At 46.5% G+C, this 20,169-nt stretch overlaps 1 protein-coding gene across 1 annotated transcript in view; it reads right to left on the bottom strand.

The window, feature by feature from the left end:
• The window catches only part of LOC124616577 (insulin-like peptide receptor), a 418,803-nt gene that overhangs the window by 262,477 nt on the left and 136,157 nt on the right, over positions 1-20,169 (bottom strand). Inside the window, exon 2 of the mRNA XM_047144897.1 lies at positions 4,865-5,151. Within this exon, the coding sequence (XP_047000853.1) occupies positions 4,865-5,151 (287 nt within the window). The remainder of the gene's footprint in view (positions 1-4,864; positions 5,152-20,169) is intronic.

Genomic DNA, 20,169 nt, shown 5'->3' with positions numbered 1-20,169 from the left:
GTGTGCCGAGAATACCAAATTTCAGGCATTACCGCTCACCACGGATAACGCTGTGGCCGATAGTCTTAACTTAACTACCGACAGCAGCGATGTTTACAAAGAGCTGTCAGTGCTAACAGACAAGCAACACTGCTGAAATAACCGCACACATCAATGTGGGACGTAAGACGAAATTTTGCGTAAATGGGGTGTGGTAGCAGACGACCTACGCGAGTGGGTTTGCTAACAGCCCTGCAGCGTCTCCCCCGGGCTCGTGACCATATCGGTTGGACACTAGAGAACTGGAAAACCGAGGCCTGATCAGATGAGTTCCGATTTTAGTAGGTAAGAGTTGATGGTGGGGTTTGAGTTCGGTGCAGGCCCCACAAAGCCATGAACCGAAGTCCCATAAACTGCAACCTGGTGGTGGCTCCATACGTGAAATGCAGCGGATCCTCTGGTCCGACTGAACGATCAGACTGGAAATGGTTACGTTCGGCAACTTGGAAACCACATACAGCCATTCATTCACGGCCATCATGTTCCCAAACAACGATGGAATTTTTATGGATGACACTGCGACATGTCACCGAGTCACAATGGTTCGTGATTAGTTTAAGAACATTCTGGACAATTTGGGCGACTGGTTTAGGTATTCAGATCGACCGACATGAATCCCATCGAACGTTTATGGGACTTAATCGAGAGGTCAGTTCGTCCAACACTATCACAGTTATGGACAGCTATAGACGCACCACACCTCAATATGTTGACATGGGTCTTCTAAAGACTTCTTGAGTCCATGCCTCGTCGGGTTGCTGCAGTAGCCCGGGCAAAAGGAGATTCGACAGCATAGGACAACGTATCGCACATGGCAGTATCTTCATGGCAGTCAGTTTTAACTATGATAGCAAGGCGACAAATTGTGAACACAAACACACAACTGGCCATTAAAATTGCTACACCAAGAAGAAATGCAGAAGATAAACGGGTATCCATTGGAGAAATATATTATACTAGAACTGACTTGTGATCACATTTTCACGCAATTTGGGTGCATACATCCTGAGAAATCAGTACCCAGAACAACCACCTCTGGCCGTAATAACGGCCTTGATACGCCTGGGCATTGTGTCAAACAGAGCTTGGATGCCGTGTACAGGTACAGCTGCCCATGCAGCTTCAACACGATACCACAGTTCATCAACAGTAATGACTGACGTATTGTGACGAGCCAGTTGCTCGGCCACCATTGACCAGACGTTTTCAATTGGTGAGAGGTCAGGAGAATGTGCTGGCCAGGGCAGCAGTCGAACATTTTCTGGCCCGTACTGGACCTGCAACATGCGGTCGTGCATTATCCTACTGAAATGTAGGGTTTCGCAGGGATCGAATGAAGGCTAGAGCCACGGGTCGTAACACATCTGAAATGTAACGTCCACTGTTCAAAGTGCCGTCAATGCGAACAAGAGGTGACCGAGACGTGTAACCAATGGTACCCCATACCATCACGGGGGGTGATACGCCAGTATGGCGATGACGAACGTGCGTTCACCGCGATGTCGCCAAACACGGATGCGACCATCATGATGCTGTAAACAGAACCTGGGTTCATCCGAAGAAATGACGTTTTGTCATCGTGCATCCAGGTTCGTCGTTGAGTACGCCATCGCAGACGCTCCTGTCTGTGATGCAGCTTCAAGGGTAACCGCAGCCATGCTCTCCGAGCTGATAGTCCATGCTGCTGCAAACGTCGTCGAACTGTTCGTACAGATGGTTGTTGTCTTGCAAACGTCCCCATCTGTTGATTAAGGGTCGAGACATGGCTGCATGATCCGTTACAGCCATGCGGATAAGATGCCTGACATCTCGACTGCTAGCGATACGAAGCCGTTGGGATCCCACACGGCGTTCCGTATTACCCTCCTGAACCCACCGAATCCATATTCTGCCAACAGTCATTGGATATCGACCAACGCGTGCAGAAATGTCGCGATACGATAAACCGCAATCGAGATAGGCTACAATCCGACCTTTATCAAAGTCATAAACGTGATGATAGGCATTTCTCCTCCTTACACGAGGCATTACAACAACGTTTCACCAGGCAACGCCGGTCAACTGCTGTTTGTGTATGAGAAATCGGTTGGAAACTTTCCTCATGTCAGCACGTTGTAGGTGTCGCCACCAGCGCCAACCTTGTGTGAATGCTCTGAAAAGCTAATCATTTGCTTATCACAGCATCTTCTTCCTGTCGATTAAATTTCGCGTCTGTAGCACGTCATCTTCGTGGTTTTTTTTTTTTTTTCTTCCTCGCGGTCGGTTTTAACAGAAGAAAGGAAAGTTATATTTATGGCTTATCGGCTTTCGATTAGAATACTACTACGGAATCTGAAGCTTTGCATACCCATTTGTAGATTAAAACAACGCAAAATACTGTCACTGAAGCTACAATGTTCAGAGATCCAGCAGCATGTGAGGACCGAGCGAGGTGGCGCAGTGGTTAGCCCACTGGACTCGCATTCGGGAGGACGACGGTTCAATCCCGTCTCCGGCCATCCTGATTTAGGTTTTCCGTGATTTCCCTAAATCGTTTCAGGCAAATGCCGGGAAGGTTCCTTTGAAAGGGCACGGCCGATTTCCTTCCCAATCCTTCCATCACCCGAGCTTGCGCTCCGTCTCTAATGGCCTCGTTGTCGACGGGACGTTAAACACTAACCACCACGAGCATGCGAGGTGTCTCATACCCTGCATACCAATGACTTTTTAAGCGACTTTAATTCCCATCTTTCGCAGTAACAATAGCTTAGGTTGAAGGTCAGCGAGAGAGAGAGAGAGAGAGAGAGAGACCTAGGCAGCGAAATAACCAGTGACGGTCAGAGCAAGGAGGTCATCAAAAGCAGACTACCACTGGTAAAAGGGGCATTCCTGGATTCCTGGGCAAGTAAGTCTACTAGTATCGTACATAGTTCTTAATTTGAGGAAGAAATTTCCGAGAATGTACGTCTGGAGCACAGCATTGTATGGGAGTGAAACATGGACTGTGGGAAAACAGGAACAGAAGCGAATCGAAGCATTTGAGATGTGGTGGTACACACGAATGTTGAAAATTAGGTAGACTGATAAGGTAAGGGATGAGAACGTTCTGCGCAGAATCAGATAGGAAAGAAATATGTGGAAAAGACAGAGAAGGAGAAGGGACAGTATGAAGGGATGTTGTTATGGTGTTCAGTCCTGAGACTGGTTTGATGCAGCTCTCCATGCTACTCTAGGAAAGAAATATGTGGAAAAGACAGAGAAGGAGAAGGGACAGTATGAAGGGATGTTGTTATGGTGTTCAGTCCTGAGACTGGTTTGATGCAGCTCTCCATGCTACTCTATCCTGTACATGCTTCCTTATCTCCCCGTACCTACTGCAACCTACATCCTTTTGAATATGTTTAGTGTATTCATCTCTTGGTCTCCCTCCGCGCTGCCCTCCAACACTAAATTGGTGATCTCTTGATGCCTCAGAGTGCCCTACCAACCGATCCCTTCTTCTAGTCAAGTTGTGCCACAAATTTCTCTTGTCCCCATTTCTATTCAATACCTCCTCATCAGTTGTGTGATCTACCCATCTAATCTTCAGCATTCTTCTGTAGCACCACATTTCGAAAGCTTCTATTCTCTTTTTGTCTAAACTATTTATCGTACACGTTTCACTTACATACATGGCTACACTCCATACAAATACTTTCAGAAAAATCTTCCTGACGCTTAAATCTATACTCGATGTTAACAAATTTCTCTTCTTCAGAAACGCTTTCCTTGCCATTGCCAGTCTACATTTTATATCCTCTCCACTTCGACCATCATCAGTTATTTTGCTCCCCAAATAGCGAAACTCCTTTACTACTTTAAGTGTCTCATTTCCTAATCTAATATTTAATTCGACTACATTCCATTATCCTCGTTTTGCTTTTGTTGATGTTCATCTTATATCCTTCTTTTAAGACACTGTCCATTCCGTTCAGCAGCTCTTCCAGGTCCTTTGCTGTCTCTGACAGAATTACAATGTCACCGGCGAACCTCAAAATTGTTATTTCTTCTCCGTGGATTTTAATTCCTATTCCGAATTTTTCTTTTGTTTCCTTTACTGCTTGCTCAATATACAGATTGAATAACATCGGGGAGAGGCTACAACCCTGTCTCACTCCCTTCGCAACCACTGCTTCCCTTTCATGCCCCTCGACTCTTATAACTGCCATCTGGTTTCTGTACATGTTGTAAATAGCCTTTCGCTCCCTGTATTTTACCCCTGCCACCTTCAGAATTTGAAAGAGAGTATTCCAGTCAACACTGTCAAAAGCTTTCTCTGGGCCTAGAAATGCTAGAAACGTAGGTTTGCCAGCCGGCCGAAGTGGCCGTGCGGTTAAAGGCGCTGCAGTCTGGAACCGCCAGACCGCTACGGTCGCAGGTTCGAATCCTGCCTCGGGCATGGTTGTTTATGATGTCCTTAGGTTAGTTAGGTTTAACTAGTTCTAAGTTCTAGGGGACTAATGACCTCAGCAGTTGAGTCCCATAGTGCTCAGAGCCATTTGAACCATTTTTGTAGGTTTGCCTTTCCTTAGTCTACTTTGTAAGATAAGTCGTAGGGTCAGTATTGCCTCACGTGTTCCATCATTTCTACGGAATCCAGACTGATCTTCCCCGAGGTCGGCTTGTTTTCCATATCTGTTAAGATATCAGGGACTGACTTCCATGTTACTAGAGGGCGCCGTAGAGGGTAAGAATTGTAGAGGAAGACAGAGACTGGAATACATCCAGCAAATAATGAGGACGTAGGTTGAGCTGGCGTGGCGACGAAGCAGTGAGTGCGAGGCGCTAGAGAGCGGAGCGGACTCACGTGCAGGTGCATCATCTCGAAGGCGACGAGCGCGTAGTTGAGGAAGAGGTTGTTGCCGCGGATGACGGCCAGGTTGGGGAAGAGCGCGGCGAGCGAGCGCAGCCCGTCGACGCGGTACAGCAGCAGGTAGTCGGTGACCTCGCGGAGCTCGGGGAACGACACGCCCTCCCAGCTCTCCTCGTCGGCGCCGTCGATCAGCACGATCTGCACGAAGCCCTCGACCACGGCGCAGCCGCGCAGCCGCTCCAGGCCCTCCACCGAGTTGCGCACGTCCACCGACTGGCACACTGCAACACGAACACGTCTCGCCTCAGCACACGTATTGTACAGGATTCTTCGTAGCAGCTCCGGGGCTTCAGAAGAAGAGCGTCCTGAAAGTACAACACATTCACAAAAATGACACACATCAGGGGGCCTATTCTGTATCGTTCATACCGATCGGTGCAGTAGGTTAGTCTCGGTAGCGACGTCATTTTCGGTTCTTTTTACAAACGTCCTATTCAGTAAGCTTCTGAGACCTGTTACCGAACGGTCCTCCCACCGATTTTACGACAATTGTACCGAGAGGTTTTGGATTTCGGTGTGGCCCTGTCGATCGGTGAGCTGTGGTTTATGTACACCTATAATTTATTAATTTTAAACATATTTAGCGGTTTTAGCTTTGGATTTAGTGATTGTGTTACTAAAGAATCCCCAGAGGACGCATCCGGTTGGAAAGTGAGTTCGTAATAGATTATTTTCCTTTGTTAGAAATATGGTTAGGTTAGGTTGTTACTGTGAATAATTACATCGAAAAATAAAAACGTTTTCGGTCAATATTATCTCAAAATACGTGTTACTTTTATGCAAATAAGAGTTTAAAGATCATTAAATATCAAGACATCGGCTCTGCGTACATATATTACATGAGTGTGAACTGAAGTTACTAGTGTCTTTGTGTACTTTTCCCAAAATATGGTTTGCTTAGTAACTATCGAAACGTGTTTACAACTTTCAAGTAACAATGGAAAACAATTATGTGAAGCCTGATATTGGAAACCTTCCAAACTATCACGCATTTGTGACTTACGCAGCACCGTTTGGCAACGAAGTCAGCTTACGTTCCTCTACGTCAATACTACAAGAATTGAGCAGTGCATCTCTCATGTTTGGTGTGGCCAAGTGTTTAGCAGGCCGGAATGCGGTACAAAAGGATACAGGTTCGCGCATGGTTGAATGCAAGAAAATTTTTTTCCTCTTCATATATGCAACACGTTCTGATACATTGTTTATTCGTGTAAGTTAAGATTTTTCTGCAATATTCGTTATTACTTACATATAAACGCGCACTTCCTCAGTTATGATTTCATGATTTCTGTGTGTTTAAAATACGGAATATGAAATTCAACAACCGACAGCGACCTTTTCTATTTTTTCTTGTCAGAAATAATTCACCATTTTTTCCGAATGTGTAGCATTTCCAAGTATGCGGTTAGACAGGAATCTAAGAGCACAACTTAAAGTACTGGGAATGTAACTAGCAGCGGTCATCTTCATAATCTTGCTTGTCACAAGTATTTATCTGCGATCGAATCCTCAACCACAGTAGACAGAGACGAAAGACCTCTGCCGTAATATTTTTAGACTGTAGCACCATATACGAAACATTTTCATTCATGAGATCCATGTTAGAAACTTTGACGAACTGCAGGAGCTCTCAAAAATGCGTTTTCTTTTTGTTTTTCAATTTTGTTTTTAAGACCCAAATCGTTGACGCGTCATATAGGGAAGTGGGCTACATAATCATTTGGATCTCTAGGAGCGTGTTATAACCACATTCTGTTTACCTTATTATTCTTTGAAACTCTCAGAATCAATTTTTCGGGTGTTTTTACAGGTGTATTAGTACAATGTGGTACTACACACTATTCCTAACTCATTTTCCGAAACGTAAAATCCAAAACACGATGAGAATAACATGACATAATGCGACATTTACGACAATCTGCAGAATACAGTCAAATACGCTATCGCTATTATCAATGCATGGAAACATGTGGTCAGAGAAACTGTAAGAAAATTTATGCATTTCAGTTGAGAATCATGGAAAGGATATACTGCGCCTGATACTGTTAAGGAGGAGGCAAGGGCGATGAAGGTGGGCACGTCAGCTCGATGGAATGCGACGTCACGCGTTATGGGAACGTAAACGCAATTTTCGGTACTTGGAAGAATAGCGCGCCTGTGTCGTCTGCTGGCCGCTTTGTGTTCGTGGCGCAGTCCGCATGCGCGGATATGCAGCCGCTAGCTTTTGATTGGCTTGCGCGACGCAAACCGACAACAGCGGTTCGGTTCTCTACACTCGAACGGTATCGCTATCAAAATGCATACTGAATATGTGGTGTCACCGCCAGACACCACACTTGCTAGGTGGTAGCCTTTAAATCGGCCGCGGTCCGTTAGTATACGTCGGACCCGCGTGTCGCCACTATCAGTGATTGCAGACCGAGCGCCGCCACACGGCAGGTCTAGAGAGACTTCCTAGCACTCGCCCCAGTTGTACAAACGACTTTGCTAGCGATGGCTCACTGACAAAATACGCTCTCATTTGCCGAGACGATAGTTAGCATAGCCTTCAGCTACGTCATTTGCTACGACCTAGCAAGGCGCCATTACCAGTTACTATTGATATTGTAAATAATGTACCGTCAAGAGCGACGTTCACCATTAATGGATTAAAGTTAAGTATTCCACCAGCTACGTCCGTTTTTTCTACATTCTAATTTCTTTGTCCTGTTCCAGACCTCACGCCAGCCTGCGTGAGCTAAAACGCGTGCCTTTCGGCTTCCTCTAGTAACACGGGGTTGGCTCTCCTGCCAGCCACAACAGAATAACGCAGGGACTCTAATTCGAGTACTAGACCGTTCGGTGCTGTTGAGTACCGAAACGATCGGCACAATGGTGGAACGATACAGAATAGGCACCGAGTGGACAGACCAATACTCCGAGTTTCGATTCGTAATGCGTGCCATGGCGTAGTTCCAGAACGCACCGCTTGGGGACACACGTGTCAAAACGTGTAAACAAAGCATCTGCTCACAACTTCTCTCAGCGGAAGAGGGGTCAAAATGAGTGAAAACGTTTCTCGGCTTAGCCTATCCGTATATACGCGACCGTCCCTGAAAAAATGACGGTCAAAGCCCCGCGCGATATCTTCAGACGAATTGGTGGATCGGTGGTTTGCCATACTCTACGTCTTCTCCTTCAGTAGCACTATAGCCCTTGGTGAGCCTTGGCTTCTTCAACACTCTTCCTCCACACTTCTCGGTTATTTGCTGCTCTTCTCCACCCCCAGACTCCAATATTAGTGATATCCATTATTACCTCGTCGATCCGTCTTCTTCTAGGTCTCCCTTTTCGCCTAGCTGAATGGATCACACCATTCATCATTTTCTTTGGAAATCTATCCTCTGTCATTCTCTCCAAGTGTCCTGGCCATCGTATTCGCTGTGATTTCACAAACTTTACTATGTCCCTGCCTTGTATTAACTCTTGTAATTCGGCATTGTAGCGTATTCTCCAGCCTTCTTCCTCCCTTATTGGCCCATAGATTTTTCGTAGTATTTTCCGCCCGATGGTTCTTCGTGCATTTTTCGTGTTCTGTCAACGTCCATACCTCTGACCCGTATGTGATAACTGGGCGGACTAGGGAATTATATATTAGCAGTTTTGTTTTTCTTATAACAAGACAATTTTTGAAAAGTTGCATATTTCCGTTGGATGATACCGATAGTAAAAACATTCGAAACACACATATTCCGAATATTACAAGCATCGTGCAAAGGCAGGTTTGCCACAGTGACATTTCTTCGCACGAATCTCACTCGGGGAAGAAACGTCTTAGACACTGGTGAAGATTTCACGCCTTTGCAATAATTTCGAAGCATACCATGTATAACGAATCACTTTTCCGAAAATCGGCGCTTGTAATTGATTATGAATTAAGACACACTACGTCCGCAGCTCGTGGTCGTGCGGTAGCGTTCTCGCTTCCCACGGCCGGGTTCCCGGGTTCGATTCCCGGCGGGGTCAGGTATTTTCTCTGCCTCGTGATGACTGGGTGTTGTGTGCTGTCCTTAGGTTAGTTTAAGTAGTTCAAGTTCTAGGGGACTGATGACCATAGATGTTAAGTCCCATAGTGCTCAGAGCCATTTGAACCATTTTTTTAAGACACACTACAGGAATTTCACCAAAAACAATTTCAAATCATTTTCTCATATTCATGCACCTGACACAATTATCAGACGAATGAGGACAACGTTATCTCGATATACACTGGAAAACACTCGTGTAGTAATCTTCTTCAGACATGAGTATGACAAATGAAAAAGAGTAATAAAAGTAACTATCAGGTTTCGAACAATGCGCGAAAAATTAAGAAACGGCGACGCTTATCACTGTGCCACCATTTATTCTGAAGATAAAAGGCACATAACGTATCTGGAAAAGCCCCCAAAAACTTTGACCGTCGTTTTTCCAGCAACGGTCGAGTATCTACGAATAATCTGAGACACATGTTCGCTTATTTTCACCCCTCTTCCCCTGAGTGAACTTTCTGGGAAGTCGTGTTATGGCACTTGCCGTGTCCTCGTCGTCAGTGTTATCGCGAAGAATTAGTTAGCGCCTCCAAGTAGGCAACTGGATGACCACATTTCCAAAGTACGCTGCTTTCGGTGTGCGTTCCCAGGCAGCAGCAGCGACTTGTAAATGAATTTCACACACGTATTCACATACAGGGTCCATACTGAGCATCTGCAATGTGAGTTAAAAACCTGAAGGAGATGCTGTACCCATTGCTGCTTGTCTATTTTCTGTACACGACGTAGGTTTCACGTAGTTATCTCCTGGAACTCCGGCGATACTTATGATTAACCCTGTCTCTCGATATTTTTGTTTATTGATTTATTTAACATGGTAAGATTAGGCCCATCACACTGTTCTTACATCTAACCATGCATTCGACATATTTTACATTACAGTCATTGTGATAATAAGTTTCATCTAATACAGAACATAAGATCCAGAAGTTACTATAGTGCAGAAAAAACATAGTTCACATTCGTCCAATCTGCGACTGTTTGCTGGTCACTGTGAAATGTACGGCAAAGAGTGGTCATTCAGTGACTGTAGAAGGATACGAGCTGACGTGGGCAAAATCTGTTTGGTATGGCGAGTGGCAGTGACGAGCACGTAACTTAGGGAAGGAGGATGGTCGACCGCGGTTTATTGGGGGAACTCTAGGAATGTGCAGCTCATCCGCACGTGTGCGACCCATTCTTGAGCACTGGTCGTGGTGTGTACCTCCTACAAGACAGCAACCTGCAATACACGTGCGTCCCGTGGGTAGCCACATTGCGGGCACCCCTTTTGCAGAGGGGCTCTACCACCTGCCAGCCAAACAACTGAGCACAGTCGCCCTGCGTGGTTGTCAGTGTTCCATACCACAACATCAACACACCGATTTGTTGTCCACGGAGTCTCTAGTAACTGACAACAGAATGCGCTCCACGACCGCGGCACTACTTTCCTACAGCTGTAGGCACACGGACCGTGCTGTCGAACGCCAACGTAGAGCGTGCTGAGTTCAACGTGCTGGTGGTCGTTCAGAAACGATGCGACTTGTGCATACGGTACGTGGGCCCGAACGTGGTATACGCGATCGCAACGCACTCCAGCGGCAGTTGGATGTTTCTAATTCGTAAATCACACTGTTTGCTAAACGGGTGCACGTAAAATTCTCACGTTAGCTCTATTAAAACGCACATTTCCTCCGTTGTCCATATGCTAGTCACGTTGTTCTATATGTAATACACACAAATAAAAACTTCAATATCCATGTACACGTTTTAAGACGAAAAGGAAAGTACCATCTCCAATCAATAAGTCCACAGGCTTACAAATGTTCCATTGCAAACAGTGCGATACAAATTTGCAATAGTTCTCCACATAAGATAAACATCATTTCATCATTCCAAAATTATAGTAAAACCCCAAGATCATCCTTACTTGATCACTGTTCCTACCTAGTAGCAGAATCTTTGCAACATGTGAATTACGAAACTTGAAAGAAAAAGGAGCAAAATATTTTTATACAAGTAGCTCAAGCTGTCCTGTAGATTAAGCCAGTCGAACAGACTCACTCCTCAAAAAAAGGTGAACTTATATTTAAATAACGTCAAACATTATAGTACATACTTACATTAAACTACTAATGAAGCATAAGAACCTATTAAAAACGTGAATGTTAGGAAAACATTTTTGGACGGGGGCAGACGCGAACCACCATAATCTTACGAACCTTGTGCAGGAATCAGTTATGCTACTCAATACGCTATTTTTTTTTAAATCTCATTTTGTTCGGTTTCGTTCGTTGCACCTGCTCGGGGCGGACGTCGTAAGACATCCGCTGAAGTTCGTTGTTGATCGATTAACTCAGTTTTTTTTATTACAGAGGGCAGCTAACCCTCTGACCGAACACGCTGAGCTACCGTGCCGGCAAATACACTGAGCCGACAACACATACATTGCACCCAATATTAGCATTTTGCAACTTGCTGAAATATTTAATCGTAGCTATGTTACTAACTGAAATTTAACTATAACAAAGTGTACCAAGAACAATGCGTTTTTGGTGGATCCTCAGTGTGTCGTTGCCTTCAAATTTCATAGTCTCATAATACGCAAATTACAATAATTCTTTGGCCACGACTATGACGTTTCTCATGCAACGAATCACACAGTTAACAACGTGTTTTCCAGTGATTCTCAATTTTCTGGTGCTCAGAAACGGCATATTTACGTAAAGGCTTGAAATGAATGCCAATATGGCGCCTCACAACTCTGTGCTGAAGGGAGATGGCGTGCATGTGACGTAGGTGGCCTTGTGCCATCTGATTGGTCAACGCTCAGACGCACGCTCAGAATTTCAGACATGCTAGATATTGCTCTGCACGTTCGGAAAGGCTCCCGAACGTGCTATTCTACGCTATGACGTCAGAAACTCGCCACGCTCACCGCTCGGGTGCACGGACCGTGTGCCGAAGGCTTAAGATGCGTCACATGCCCGCCAGCAACTCGCGCAGTATCCGTGCGCCGTGACAGTATTTAGGCCGGCCTTCAACCACGCATCCGCAGTGCGACTTCAGCTTTCGAACCAGTTACTCCTTCTAGCTCTCTAGCCAAGGCGCAAGCAGCATCCGCAGCCGATCACAGTCTCACTAAGGACTCATCGCCGAGCAGTTGTCGTGCAGTTTTGACTCCTAATCCATATCGAGCTTCGGACAGTGACTTTAACTCCTGAACATTCAAAGCGACCGAGTGGTTAGCACATCGGACTCGCATTTGGGAGGACGACGGTTCAAACCCGCGTCCGGCCATCCTGATTAGGTTACCCGTGATTTCTCTAAATCGCTTCAGGCAAATGCCGGGATGGTTCCTTTCAAAGGGCGCGGCCGACTTCCTTCCCCATCCTTCCCTAATCCGATGGGAGCAACATCCTTGCTGTTTGGTGCTGTCCCCCATATCAACCAACCAACTATTCCAAGTGACTCTGCACTTGAAATTTTACTACCGGTAGTCATTTTGACCTTCCTTGTACGCAACTGATCACTCCACGAAGGAGACTTACTTTCTTCAATGTTTTAATAAAACCACTGTTTACATGGCCAGTGATCCCATTGCGCCTTCACCGGAGCACAACACACCAAAGGTAAAGTGTTTGAGATTCCAACCAGATTAAAGAAGACATCGATGCAATATCAAGCATGCTACTCGGTTTGTCAGCAGCAGATACGATCAACACGCGAGTATAATGGAAATGCCCCGTGAACTCAAATGGGAATCCCTGGAGTGGTGATGACATTCTTTTCATGAAACAGATTCGGGGGAGAGAACCAAACAGCGATATCTTCGGTCCCATCTGATCAGGGAAGGATGGGGAAGGGAGTCGGCTGTGCCCTTTGAAAGGAACCATGGCGTCATTTACCTGAAGCGTTACAGGAAAATCGTGGAAAACCTAAACCATGATAGCTGCACGCGTGTTTGAACCGTCATCCTACCGAATGCAAGTCCAAAGGGCTAACCAATGCGCAACCTCGTTTCGTCGCAAGAACACTGCTGAAGAACCTAATGCTTGTCGGTTTTCATCTCGGGATCATCGGTAGATGTTTGTTTAGTGGCTTTTATGATGTTTCACCAGCACGAGTGACTGGAATTGTCAAAGTTCCACCGTCCGCCGTTGGTGGTGGGCTGTTTAATAACACAGGGCAAAACGTTTTTGCTGAAAATACTTTATGTTTTTTAGGGTGGGAAATCCAAATATGATACTTAAAAAACTGTACCACCCACTACTTCTACACATTTTCAGTTAAATTTATTAACTTAAGCGATTTTTAAAGCATTTAACAGCTTTTATATAGTTTAACTAATTTAAAAAGGAGGTGTAATGAATGTAGATGACATAGGTAGCACTGCTGAATAACATTTCCTGGTCATTGTAGCAACAATAACCGATCTAACAACAGCGCCAGGCAATGTTGTCTCATAAGGCGTTGCCGAACGCAGCGCCCTATTCTGCCCGTTTACATATCTCTGTATTTGAATCCGCATGCCTATGCCAGTTTCTTTGGCGCTTCAGTGTATACGTCTATTACCAACTTACAGAAAACAGTTTTATGGCCATACAACCCAGAGTGAAGCAGGTTGAAGTGGACGTGGCCTATACTACACTACCGACCATTAAAATTTCTACATCAAGAAGAAATGCAGATGATAAACGGGTATTCATTGGACGAATACATTACACTAGAACTGACATGTGATTACATTTTCACGCAATTTGGGTGCATAGATCCTGAGAAATCAGTACCCATATCAACCAACTCTGGCCCTAATAACGGCCTTGATACGCCTGGGCATTGAGTCAAACAGAGCTTGGACGGCGAGTACAGGTACAGCTGCACATGCAACTTCAACACGATATCACAGTTCATCAAGAATAGTGACTAGCGTACCGTGACGAGCCAGTTGCTCGGCCACCATTGACCAGACGTTTTCAATTGGTGAGAGATATGGAGAATGTGCTGGCCAGGGCAGCAGTCGAACATTTTCTGTATCCAGAGAGGCCCGTACAGGACCTGCAACATGCGGTCGTGCATTACCCTGCTGAAATGTAGGGGTTCGCAGGGATCGAATGAAGGATAGAGCCCCGGGTCGGAACACATCTGAAATGTAACGTCCAATGTTCAAAGTGCCGTCAATGCGAACAAAAGGTGACCGAGAGGTGTAACCAATGGCACCCTATACCATCACGCCGGGTGATACGCCATATGAGGATGACGAATACACTCTTGCAATATATGTTCAACGCGATGTCACCAAATACGGATGCGACCATCATGATGCTGTAAACAGAACCTGGATTCATCCGAAAAAATGACGTTTTGCCATTCGTGCACCCAGATGCGTCGTTGAGTAGACCATCGCAGGCGCTCCTGTCTGTGATGCAGCGTCAAGGGTAACCGCAGCCACGGTCTCCGAGCTGATAGTCCATGCTGCTGCAAACGTCGTCGAACTGTTCGTGCAGATGGTTGTTGTCTTGCAAACGTCCCCATCTGTTGACTCAGGGATCGAGACGTGGCTGCAAGATCCGTTACAGCCATGCGGATAAGATGCCTGTCATCTCGACTGCTAGTGATACGAGGCCGTCGGGATCCAGCACGGCGTTCCGTATTACCCTCCTGAACCCACCGATTCCATATTCCGCTACCAGTCATTGGATCTCGACCAACGCGAGCAGCAATGTCGCGATACGATAAAACGCAATCGCGATAGGCTACAATCCGACCTTTATCAAAGTCGGAAACGTGATGGTACGCTTTTCTCTTCCTTACACGGGGCATCACAACAACGTTTCACCAGGCAACGCCAGTCAGCTGCTGTTTGTGTATGAGAAATCGGTTGGAAACTTTCCTCATGTCAGCACGTTGTAGGTGTCGCCACCGGCGCCAACCTTGTGTGAATGCTCTGAATAGCTAATCATTTGCATATCACAGTATCTTCTTAATGTCGGTTAAATTTCGCGTCTGTAGCACGTCATCTTCGTGGTGTAGCACTTTTAATGTCCAGTAGTGTACTTTTCGCGGTAAGCAACTGAGACTGAAGTGGAAAGACACTACACGAAAACCGGCACAACACGGTTTGCTTAAGACAGCCAGGAAACGGGGGCGCTCACAGAAATGCACTGCGACTATACGTGGTGTTGCCAGATGGTCTACCTTCTACCGCGCTACTTCCGCCGCCGCTTTCACGCCGTCACAGCCGAAGCAGCAGCAGCGGCCTACGGTACTGTCGGTGTAGTCTAGGTGTAACAGCTACTGGAGTCTGCACAGGTAGACACGGGCGCTCGAATTCAGACACGTGGGCGATCCTCGTGTCGGAGATCGCATCGACCAAACATGTGGGAGCTAGTAATCAGTGCCGGCCTCTGCCTGAGTACACGCCAATACTTTCGCTTTATCGACTAGAAACGGCCAGTGAAGACTTCGGCTGTAAAAGCATCGGGACCGTTGTGAGTCTTCGTGTTCTCACGGCTTATTAGCTGATCCATAAAAATTTGGGAATTCAACCATAACAATATTTCTTTATCTGCGTGTCTTCTTGTTATTCCATTCCCTTCGCGTCGTATGGAGGAGGGAGGGCTGGCAGCGGTACAATATCCTGCTCTTCAGGCAAAAGATTTGACGATACGAAAAACTCTGAACAAAGATGATTTCGAAAGGTTACATGTTTAAAAAAAAAAAAATAGAACGATCAATTCTGTTGCGTTTACACAAGACGGACTTCAAGATAAAAACCAAAATGTATATTCAAAACACGTTGCAGAAATACTAACACTCTCCTAAAACACAGTATTGCACATTCACTAAAAAACTGATCGACCTGCAATGGGGAAAAAGGGATTTTAGTAAAGGAAAATGTCTTCTACGGGGTGAAGGGGTGGGTAAAAGAAATATAGGGGTCCGTTGCGTAGTAACTATGGACACACGAAGGTACGTGTTGTGGAGGCGTGGGTAAAAGAAATATAGGGGTCCGTTGCGTAGTAACTATGGACACACGAAGGTACGTGTTGTGGAGGGGTGGGTAAAAGAAATATAGGGGACCGTTGCGTATGAACTATGGACAAGAAGGTACGTGTTGTGGAGGAAAGTGGGAAGAGACACGGCGAAGGTAAGTGTTATACACGGGCAGGCGCATGGTATCAAGAGGAGAGGGGCAGGGGGAGATGGGACGACGGAGAAGGTGCCCTCATGTGGAGTAGGATGGGTGGGGAGGAGTTACAGTTGGGACTATGGATAGGTATCGGGGCGGATTTCGCCGTCTGGGAGATGGAGCCGGTTACATTAGTGTTGGGACAGAATATTCCGTATGTGGAAGCGTAGAGACGATGGCATGTGATGGTAAGGCCGCGGCAGTGTACCAGTATTGATGACCAGAGGGGAAACAGTGGAGTTACCGTAGGATATGCGGATGTGTGCTTGGGTGAAGAGTGGCGGGAATTTGATGAGGCGATCGATGATACACATGGGAGAAGGTAAACGGATGCGGACTGCTACACGCAGTGCGCGGCGATCAAGGATTTGGAGAGACTGATAGAACTTCGATGGGGCGGACATCCAGGTAAAATTGCCGTAGGAGGGGATAGGGCGGAACATCGTTTTGTAGGTGTAGAGTAGAAATGTTGATATTTTTTAAAAGTCGGGAATCCGATATATCGATATTTAAAAAATTACAGTATCGTCACTCGAAATATCGAGAAACGATAACGATATGTATTTGTAACGACGGAAAATATATCGACGTAATGGCCTATAAAAATATCGGCGGGACATTGTAAATATACTGCCGGGTTTAGAGCTGTATATTTAAGTATTGATTTATTATTAGATATTCTGTACATAAACAAGCTAGCAGCTTGTTTATCCCCCTTAGAGCAAGAACTGATAGGAAAACGATGCACGATCACGCTTGTCGATAACCACTTTGCTAACATTGGTAAATGCATATACACTCCTGGAAATTGAAATAAGAACACCGTGAATTCATTGTCCCAGGAAGGGGAAACTTTATTGACACATTCCTGGGGTCAGATACATCACATGATCACACTGACAGAACCACAGGCACATAGACACAGGCAACAGAGCATGCACAATGTCGGCACTAGTACAGTGTATATCCACCTTTCGCAGCAATGCAGGCTGCTATTCTCCCATGGAGACGATCGTAGAGATGCTGGATGTAGTCCTGTGGAACGGCTTGCCATGCCATTTCCACCTGGCGCCTCAGTTGGGCCAGCGTTCGTGCTGGACGTGCAGACCGCGTGAGACGACGCTTCATCCAGTCCCAAACATGCTCAATGGGGGACAGATCCGGAGATCTTGCTGGCCAGGGTAGTTGACTTACACCTTCTAGAGCACGTTGGGTGGCACGGGATGTACCGTGCACTATTCAGTGTCCCCTCGACGATCACCAGTGGTGTACGGCCAGTGCAGGAGATTGCTCCCCACACCATGATGCCGTGTGTTGGCCCTGTGTGCCTCGGTCGTATGCAGTCCTGATTGTGGCGCTCACCTGCACGGCGCCAAACACGCATACGACCATCATTGGCACCAAGGCAGAAGCGACTCTCATCGCTGAAGACGACACGTCTCCATTCGTCCCTCCATTCACGCCTGTCGCGACACCACTGGAGGCGGGCTGCACGATGTTGGGGCGTGAGCGGAAGACGGCCTAACGGTGTGCGGGACCGTAGCCCAGCTTCATGGAGACGGTTGCGAATGGTCCTCGCCGATACCCCAGGAGCAACAGTGTCCCTAATTTGCTGGGAAGTGGCGGTGCGGTCCCCTACGGCACTGCGTAGGATCCTACGGTCTTGGCGTGCATCCGTGCGTCGCTGCGGTCCGGTTCCAGGTCGACGGGCACGTGCACCTTCCGCCGACCACTGGCGACAACATCGATGTACTGTGGAGACCTCACGCCCCACCTGTTGAGCAATTCGGCGGTACGTCCACCCGGCCTCCCGCATGCCCACTATACGCCCTCGCTCAAAGTCCGTCAACTGCACATACGGTTCACGTCCACGCTGTCACGGCATGCTACCAGTGTTAAAGACTGCGATGGAGCTCCGTATGCCACTGCAAACTGGCTGACACTGACGGCGGCGGTGCACAAATGCTGCGCAGCTAGCGCCATTCGACGGCCAACACCGCGGTTCCTGGTGTGTCCGCTGTGCCGTGCGTGTGATCATTGCTTGTACAGTCCTCTCGCAGTGTCCGGAGCAAGTATGGTGGGTCTGACACACCGGTGTCAATGTGTTCTTTTTTCCATTTCCAGGAGTGTAAGTGGCACTATAAAAGGTGTCCGACGGGTCCGTCGTTCGGTTTCCTCACATATTGGATTTGTCCCGAACACTTCATGTCTAGTTCCCTGTTTTTTCATTTTTGCAAACTTCAGCGAACTAGCAATTGCAGTGTCAAAATTGCGGGGTGAAGTTAAACGTTGCAGTTTCTGTTGGTAGCGCCGAGCGCCGATTACGCCTGCATTTCCTTTCACACGTCTCCGCCCACTACAAATACCAAACTTGTAATTTAGATTTTTGTTCATCGGTTTCAGCAACTGTTTTCGAAGAATGCCGATGTGAAGAAGTAACACACTAGTTGCCTTAAAAACTTTTTTTAACGCAACTAGTTTGTTATTTCTTTACATCGGAAATCTTGTTATTCCATTCACACCCACACCCCTCAGTGCAGTCGGACTTCTTTGTGCCACCTATACTTGCTTCACACAGTGAAAGAGAAAGACTACACGTGATGAAAGCTCAAAAAGCAGTAAACTCCTTTACAGAGTGAAAGTAAAATTTTGTTCTACTACAATTTCGCAAGAAAAATTTCAAATGTTTACCGTAAATCGCGAAAAAATATAATATAAAATAAAAATATTAGCTTTCGACATTCTCATCTCGATAACGATATAACGATGTATCTGTAAAAGATCATCGCCGAGAAATACGATATTTTCTGAACGGACTATCGACGTATCGATATTTTAACAGGAGCGACAGTGTGGAGTACAGTGGAAGATACGAAACCTCGTGTTCAGTCGGTTACAGTTTCATTACTTTTCATCTATTGAGAACTATCTGTTGGACTGTTTGCAGGTGAGATTTCCATACTAGCTGCCAGTCGACAGTTAGTCCAAGGTATTTTCATTTATTAGTTAACTGGGTAGACGGTGTATATGGTGAGGTGAAATTCATGTAGCAGATGCAGCCTGAAGTTATGGGTGTTTCACCCTATAACTATTGCCAGGCCGGCCGCGGTGGCCGAGCGGTTCTAGGCGCTTCAGTCCGGAACCGTGCGACTGCTACGGTCGCAGGTTCGAATCCTGCCTCGGGCATGGATGTGTGTGATGTCCTTAGGTTAGTTACGTTTAAGTAGCTCTAAGTTCTAGGGGACTGATGACCTCAGATGTTAAGTCCCATAGTGCTCAGAGCCAGCCACTATTGCCAGTGTCTTGCAGGGGTATATCTCATTAGTCACGGCTTACACCAGGAGGAAAACTACACACATGAAGAAAAGTTTTGGATCATCCCAGTTCCAAGAACTCCGGAAAATAGACGTTGACTGTGGATATTGTATCACAGACACAGTCCCTTTAACTGTTCAGAGATGTCACCAAACCCGCCCAAAGATACAAACCATGCATGAGCATCGCCTATTAGACGGAGAGGGTCCGACAGCCGATCAGTTCCAGTCATTCCACCAGGAAGGAGGTACACGGCTCGTGTTTTCTGTCGTTTAACCATGCCTAGAAGGTCAATACCGCGGTTCGATCGCGTTCGCATTGTTACTTTGTGCCAGGAAGGGCTCTCAACAAGGGAAGTGCCCAGATGTCTCGAACATGGAAGAAATACAGAGAGAGAGGAACTGTCGATGACATGCCTCGCTCAGGCCACCCAAGGGCTACTCGCGCAGTGGATGACCGCTACCTACGAATTATGGCTCGGAGGAACCCTGACAGTAACGCCGCCATCTTGAATAATGCTTTTCGTGCAGCCACAGGATGTCGTTTTACGACTCAAACTGTGTGCAATAGGCTGCATGATGCTCAACTTCACTCCCGACGTCCATGGCGAGGTCCATTTTTGCAACCACGACACCATGCAGCGAGGTGCAGATGAGCTCAACAACATGCCGAATGGACTGCTC

This window comes from Schistocerca americana, chromosome 5 (assembly GCF_021461395.2).
Source record: "Schistocerca americana isolate TAMUIC-IGC-003095 chromosome 5, iqSchAmer2.1, whole genome shotgun sequence".
In the NCBI taxonomy this organism is placed as follows: Eukaryota; Metazoa; Arthropoda; class Insecta; order Orthoptera; family Acrididae; genus Schistocerca; species Schistocerca americana.
The sequence above is the reverse complement of the archived record's forward strand: the minus strand, read 5'-3'. Positions and strand labels throughout refer to the sequence as shown.